Source organism: Melospiza georgiana, chromosome 29 (genome assembly GCF_028018845.1).
Source record: "Melospiza georgiana isolate bMelGeo1 chromosome 29, bMelGeo1.pri, whole genome shotgun sequence".
NCBI classification, from domain to species: Eukaryota; Metazoa; Chordata; class Aves; order Passeriformes; family Passerellidae; genus Melospiza; species Melospiza georgiana.
Genome location: NC_080458.1, coordinates 5,449,968 through 5,457,030, shown reverse-complemented (window position 1 = coordinate 5,457,030; position 7,063 = coordinate 5,449,968). Strand labels below are relative to the sequence as shown.

Here is a 7,063-nt window from a genome sequence, read left to right as displayed (position 1 = left end):
TCTCGATCCTGGGAAACCATAAAAGATTCAATTTGCTGCCCCCAAACTCTGGGAAACCATAAAGGATCCAGTGATGTCCCCCCCCATCCACCCCAGGCTCTGGAAAACCATAAAAAAATCAAGTCTGCTGCCCCTAACTTCCATAAAGGATCCGGTGCTGTCCCCCCCCCAGGTTTTGGGAAACCCCGAAGGATCCAAAGCTGTCCCCAAGTTCTGGGAAACCCTAAAGGATCCAGTTTGCTGCTCCCAGGATTTGGGAAACCCCAAAGGACCCCCCCCATTTGCCGCCCCCTCCCCACAATTCATCCCCATGCTCAGTTCAGCGCAGGAGCCAAGGGTGAGGGGGGCTTTATTGGGGGTGGGGGGCAGGACCACCAAATTGGGGGGGCTGAGGGAGCTTTGGGGGGCTCTGGGGAGCTTTGGGGGGCTTTGGGGAGGCTTTGGGAGGCTCCTCCTGCGGCCCAGCGCTGCCTCAGAAGCTCGGCCGCTCCTTCTTGAGGTTCTTGTAGTCGGTGGAAACTGCCAGAAACTGAGGGAGAGAGGGGGTCACTGCAGCACCCCAATGTCACACAGAGTCACTGCAGCCCCCTCAGTGTCACTGCGGCCTGGCCTTGGTGCCCCCTCCCCAAATTCGAGCGCAAACGTGAGGAAAAACTCCATGTTTTACCCTAAAAGTGCCCTAAAAAGTGGCTGAATCCCCCCTCACCCCACACACTGCCAACCTCCTGAGAAACTCTAAAGTGTCCCCCCAGTGCCCCCTCCCCAAATTTGAGTATTTGCGGGGGGGTCTCTGCTCCAGGGATGATCCCCCTTTCCCTTTCCTGAAGAAAACTCAGTGTTTTACCCTAAAAGTTGCTCCCTTACCCCAAAATTGCCTCTGGGAAACCCTAAAGAGTCCCCCCAGCGTCACTTCAGCCTTGAGGCCTTGGTGGTCTTGGAGCCCCCTCCCCAAATCTGAGCACAAACATTTTGGGGTCTCTGCTCCAGGGCTGATCCCCCTTTCCCTTTCCTGAATATTTTACCCTAAAAGTGCCCTAAAAGTGGCTGAATCCCCCTCAAAATTACCTCTGGAAAACCCTGAAGTGTCCCCTCAGTGTCACTGCGGCCTGGCCTTGGTGTCACCCAGCGCCACCTCCCCAAATTTCAGCACAAACACGAGGAAAACTCAGTGTTTTACCCCAAAAACGCCCTAAAAATTCCCTCCCCCCGACACTCCCAGCCCTCCCAGTTCACCCAGCGCTCACTTTGTACTGGTCTGTGGGGCTCAGCTTGTTCCAGGGCTCTGGATTGTTCTTCCTGTCCCAGCTGCGAGGGGGTGACAGGGGGGGGGACATCAACACCTGCGAGAATTGGGGGGACAGACCCCTCCCCACCCCGTGGGACCCCCCAAAAGCGCCCCCAGTCCCGTCCCAGTTCTCCTTGGAGCCAAACTGGTCCCGTGCTGTCCCTGAGGGGCTGAGGGGGGGGGGCGGCAGGGCCGTGGGAGGGGTCCCTGGGGGCAGCAGCTCCTGTTGTCCCCCCTTTTCTGTCCTCCCCCCCCCCGCTTTTTTCCATCCCCACCCCTTTTTTTCCATCTCTCCATCCCCTTCCTGTTCTGCTGGTGCTGCCAAGAGCAGAATTTTCCGTGTGGGAAGATTTTTTTGTGTGTGTGTGTGTGTGTGGATTTCCCAGCTTGGAGCTGGGCCTGGCCATTGGGCTGAGCCCCACGATGTGCTCTGGGGGTGTGGGGTGAGCCCCAGGGGTGCTCAGGTGTGCCCAGGTGACCCCCAGGTGTGCCCAGGGCACCTCAAGCTGCACCTGGCATTGGGGCTGTACACACTGGGCACCTCTGGCCCCACATTTCCCCACTCTGGGAGTGTGGGGTTACCCCCAGGTGTGCCCAGGGCACCTCAAGGTGTACCTGCCATCTGGGCTGTACACACTGGGCACCTCTGGCCCCACATTTCCTCGCTCTGGTGACCCCCAGGTGTGCCCCAGATATGCCCCAGGTGTGCCAAGCTGTACCCGACATTGGGGCTGTACCGTGCCAGCCTCACCAGGTTCATCCTGGGCACCTCTGGCCCCACATTTCCTCACTCTGGGAGTGTGGGGTGATCCCCAGGTGTGCCCAGCCATACCTGACATCAGGGCTGTGCAGTGCCAGCCACACTGGGCACCTCTGACCCCCACTCTGGGAGTGTGGGGTGGTGCCCAGGTGTGCCCAGATGTACCCCAGGTGTGTCCAGGGATGCCCAGGTGTGCCCAGACGTACCCCAGGTGTGCTCAGGGGTGCCCAGGTGACCCCCAGGTGTGCCCAGCCACACCTGACATTGGGGCTGTACAGTGCCAGCCTCACCAGGTTCATCCTGGGCACCTCTGGCCCCCACTCTGGCAGTGTGGGGTGACCCCCAGGTGTGCCCAGGGATGCCCAGGTGTGCCCAGATGTACCCCAGGTGACCCCCAGGTGTGCCCAGGGAATCCCAGGTGTGCCCAGATGTACCCCAGGTGACCCCCAAGTGTGCCCAGGGATGCCCAGGTGTGCCCAGATGTACCCCAGGTGACCCCCAGGTGTGCCCAGGGATGCCCAGGTGTGCCCAGATGTACCCCAGGTGACCCCCAGGTGTGCCCAGGGATGCCCAGGTGTGCCCAGACGTACCCCAGGTGACCCCCCAGGTGTGCCCAGGGATGCCCAGGTGTGCCCAGATGTACCCCAGGTGACCCCCCAGGTGTGCCCAGGGATGCCCAGGTGTGCCCAGATGTACCCCAGGTGACCCCCCAGGTGTGCCCAGCTGTGCCAACCCCTACCTGACATCAGGGCTGTACAATGCCAGCCTCACCAGGTACAGCACGGCGCTGCCCAGCCCCACGCTGATGAAGCCAATGAGAGGAACGAGCTGCAAAAAAAAGGAGAAAAAAAATAAATAAAAAGAGAAAAAAATAAAAAAAAAAAAAAAAAAAAAAAGAGAGAAAGAGAATTGAAAAATGCCCCAATGAAATGAATATTTATCAGGCAGAGCGAAGGCAGAGCTGACACCCGCGAGATTTACAGGGGAGAGGTGGCCCAGGAGTGCCGAGCTCCAGCTGGAGCTGTCAGCCCGAGTGACGGAATGCAAGCGGCGAGAGGAAAAAAATCGCCTCGTGCGGAAAAGGAATTGGGCTCGGAATGAGAAATTGGCTCCCTCAGCCTCGGGCTGCCCGGGGCTGGGCTGCTGAGGAGGTGGGGGAGGAATTCCTGGTGATCCCAGTGAATCCCAGTGAATCCCAGTGAATCCCAGTGCTCCCAGTGAAGGCTGAGCCTCGGTTTGTGGAGGATTTGGGGCTGAGCACCCCATTCCCAGTGCTCCCAGTGCTCCCAGTGAAGGCTGAGCCGCGATTTGTGGAGGATTTGGGGCTGAGCACCCCATTCCCAGTGCTCCCAGTGCTCCCAGTGAGGGCTGAGCCACGGTTTGTGGAGGATTTGGGGCTGAGCACGCCATTCCCAGTGCTCCCAGTGCTCCCAGTCAGGGCTGAGCTGCGGTTTGTGAAGGATTTGGGGCTGAGCACCCCATTCCCAGTGCTCCCAGTACTCCCAGTGAGGGCTGAGCCTTGGTTTGTGGAGGATTTGGGGCTGAGCACCCCATTCCCAGTGCTCCCAGTGCTCCCAGTGCCCCAGTCAGGGCTGAGCCGCGGTTTGTGGAGGATTTGGGGCTGAGCACCCCATTCCCAGTGCTCCCAGTGCTCCCAGTCAGGGCTGAGCCGCGGTTTGTGGGTCCTTCCTGAAGGATTTCGGGCTGGGGATCCCATTTTCAGCATTCCCAGTGCCCCTGGTCAGAGCAAACCTCGGTTTGAGGCTAAAATCCTAAAGGATTTGGTCCTGAACAGCCCATTCCCAGCATTCCCAGTGCTCCCAGTCAGAGCAAACTCCAGTTTGTGACTCCTTCCTGAAGGATTTGGGACTGGGGACCCCATTCCCAGTGCTCCCAGTGCCCCTGGTCAGAGCAAACCCCAGTTTATGGTTTTTCCCTGAAGGATTTGGTTTTGGGGACACTATTTCCAGCATTCCCAGGGCTCCCAGTTCTCCCAGTCAGAGCAAACCCCAGTTTATGGTTCCTCCCTGAAGGATTTAGTTCTGGGAACCCCATTTCCAGCATTCCCAGTGCTCCCAGTTACTCCAGTCAGGGCTGAGCCTCAGTTTGTGGCTCCTCCCTAAAGGATTTGGGGCTGAACCCCCCGTTCCCAGTACTCCCAGTCAGGGCTGAGCCTCGGTTTGTGGCTCGTCCCCAGAGGATTTGGGGCTGGGGATCCCATTTCCAGCATTCCCAGTGCTCCTGGTCAGAGGGAACTCCTATTTATGGTTCTTCCCTGAGGATTTGGGGTCGAACACCCGATTTCCAGCATTCCCAGTGCTCCCAGTTTGACTGAGCCCCAGTTTGTGGCTCCTCCCTAAAGGATTTGGGGCTCAACACCCCATTTCGAGCATTCCCAGTGCTCCTGGTCAGGGCAAACCCCAGTTTATGGCTCCTCCCTGAAGGATTTAGTTTTGGGAACCCCATTTCCAGCATTCCCAGTGCTCCCAGTGACTCCAGTCAGGGCTGAGCCTCAGCTTGGGGCTCCTCCCTAAAGGATTTGGGGCTGAACCCCCCCATTCCCAGTGCTCCCAGTGCTCCCAGTGCCCCTGGTCAGAGTGAATCCCAGTTTATGGTTCTTCCCTGAAGGATTTGGAGCTGAACACTCAATTTTCAGCACTCCCAGTGCTCCCAGTGACTCCAGTCAGAGCAATTCTTGGTTTATGGTTCCTCCCTGAAGGAGGGAGGGGATGGAGCAGGGGGAGAGAGGAGGGGATGGAGCTCCCAGTGTGTCCCAGTCCATCCCAGTACAAGGAACAGCATCCCAGTACAAGGAACAGCGTCCCAGTAAAAGGGAACAATGTCCCAGTCCGTCCCAGTAAAAGGATCAGTGTCCCAGTCAATCCCAGTATAAGACCCAGAAGCTCCCAGCGTGTCCCAGTCCATCCCAGTAAAAGACCCAGAAGCTCCCAGCGTGTCCCAGTCCATCCCAGTAAAAGGAACAGAAGATCCCAGCGTGTCCCAGTCCATCCCAGTAAAAGGATCAGAAGCTCCCAGCATGTCCCAGTCCGTCCCAGTAAAAGGATCAGTGTCCCAGTCCATCCCAGTACAAGGAACAGTGTGCCAGTAAAAGGGAACAATGTCCCAGTCCATCCCAGTAAAAGGATCAGTGTCCCAGTCCATCCCAGTACAAGACCCAGAAGCTCCCAGCGTGTCCCAGTCCATCCCAGTAAAAGGATCAGTGTCCCAGTCCATCCCAGTACAAGATCCAGAAGCTCCCAGTATGTCCCAGTCCGTCCCAGTACAAGGAACAGAAGCTCCCAGCGTGTCCCAGTCCATCCCAGTACAAGGAACAGAAGCTCCCAGTATGTCCCAGTCCATCCCAGTACAAGGAACAGAAGCTCCCAGCGTGTCCCAGTCCATCCCAGTACAAGGAACAGAAGCTCCCAGTATGTCCCAGTCCATCCCAGTACAAGGAACAGAAGCTCCCAGCGTGTCCCAGTCCATCCCAGTACAAGGATCAGAAGCTCCCAGCGTGTCCCAGTCCATCCCAGTACAAGGAACAGAAGCTCCCAGTATGTCCCAGTCCATCTCAGTACACGGATCAGTGTCCCAGTCCATCCCAGTACAAGGAACAGAAGCTCCCAGTATGTCCCAGTCCATCCCAGTACAAGGAACAGAAGCTCCCAGTGTGTTCCAGAGGGCCGGGGGCTCCCTGGGAGGAGGAAAACGGGGAGGAAGAAGAGGCTGAGGAAGGTCCCAGAGCAGCAGGAATGGGGCTGGGGGGGTCCCTGGGAGGAGGATGATGAGGGGGATGAGGGGGCCCTGGAGGAAGGCTGAGGAGGATGATGATGATGAGGGGGTCCTTGGGAGGAGGATGAGGAGGATGATGAGGGGCCCTGGAGGAAGGATGAGGAGGATGAGGATGATGAGGGGGTCCCTGGGATGAGGATGATGAGGGGGTCCCTGTAGGAAGGATGAGGAGGATGAAGATGATGAGGGGGTCCCTGAGAGGAGGATGAGGAGGATGAGGAGGGTGAGGAGGATGAGGAGGATGAGGAGGATGAGGAGGATGAGGAGAATGAGGAGGATGAGGAGGATGAGGGGGTCCCTGGGATGAGGATGAGGAGGATGGGGAGGATGAGGAGGATGAGGGGGTCCCTGGGAGGAGGATGAGGAGGATGGGGAGGATGAGGAGGATGAGGGGGTCCCTGGGAGGAGGATGAGGAGGATGGGGAGGATGGGGAAGATGAGGACGATGAGGAGGATGATGATGATGAGGGGGTCCCTGGGATGATGATCATGAGGGGGTCCCTGGAGGAAGGCTGAGGAGGATGACGATGATGAAGGGGTCCCTGAGAGGAGGATGAGGAGGATGGGGAGGATGAGGAGGATGAGGAGGATGAGGAGGGGGTCCCTGTAGGAAGGCTGAGGAGGATGACGATGATGAGGAGGTCCCTGGGAGGAGGATGAGGAGGAAGAGGAGGATGAGGAGGATGAGGAGGATGAGGACGATGAGGAGGAAGGCTGACTCACCCCGGGGTGCCGTTTGACGTGGCGGGAGAAGATCCCCCCGCTCAGGGGACCCTTCATGGCCGCGCTGCGATCGCTGCGGCCGCTGCCGAGCTCCGAGCGAGGCTGGGCCGGACGGGAGGGACGGGAGGGGACAGCAGGGGACACCCAGGGGACACCCAGGGGACACCCAGAACGTCACACTGATAAAGCCGTGGCAAACTTGGTACTGATGCACCCAATTCATTCCAGACAAAATATTAACTATTTTATCGTTTACTACGAACTAATATTTAAATTTCATTTTAAGCGTTTTTTAAATCTTGACATTTTTATTTTTTTATTCGAATAATTAAATTATTTTTTAATCAAATCGTTAATTTGATTTAAAATAATTAAATTATTTGAACAAAAAAAAAAACCACACATTATCCAAATCACTCGTCATCAATACGCTTTCAATTAACCTTCCTCTATATTTTCTAATATCAAAAATAACCAACCATCATCATCACTCCATAACCAAC

The 7,063-nt window shown here is 57.0% G+C and overlaps 1 protein-coding gene across 1 annotated transcript; it reads right to left on the bottom strand.

The window, feature by feature from the left end:
• Positions 1-445: 445 nt before the first annotated feature.
• Positions 446-6,632, bottom strand: NDUFA4L2 (NDUFA4 mitochondrial complex associated like 2). Its single transcript, XM_058042201.1, has 4 exons — positions 6,561-6,632; positions 2,785-2,873; positions 1,245-1,305; positions 446-529 (listed from the first exon to the last, which is right to left on the bottom strand). Exons 1-4 carry the CDS (start codon positions 6,615-6,617, stop codon positions 473-475), a joined length of 264 nt encoding a protein of 87 aa, XP_057898184.1. The 5' UTR covers positions 6,618-6,632; the 3' UTR covers positions 446-472.
• Positions 6,633-7,063: the final 431 nt, after the last annotated feature.

Excerpts from the sequence above, each read along its gene's own strand:
- NDUFA4L2 (XM_058042201.1), bottom strand. The coding sequence starts at position 6,617 with ATGAAGGGTCCCCTGAGCGGGGGGATCTTCTCCCGCCACGTCAAACGG. Across the intron at positions 1,306-2,784 it reads TTGTACAGCCCTGATGTCAG|CTGGGACAGGAAGAACAATC; the intron begins GTAGGGGTTGGC and ends ACCCCCTCGCAG. Across the intron at positions 530-1,244 it reads GCCCCACAGACCAGTACAAA|TTTCTGGCAGTTTCCACCGA; the intron begins GTGAGCGCTGGG and ends TCTCTCCCTCAG.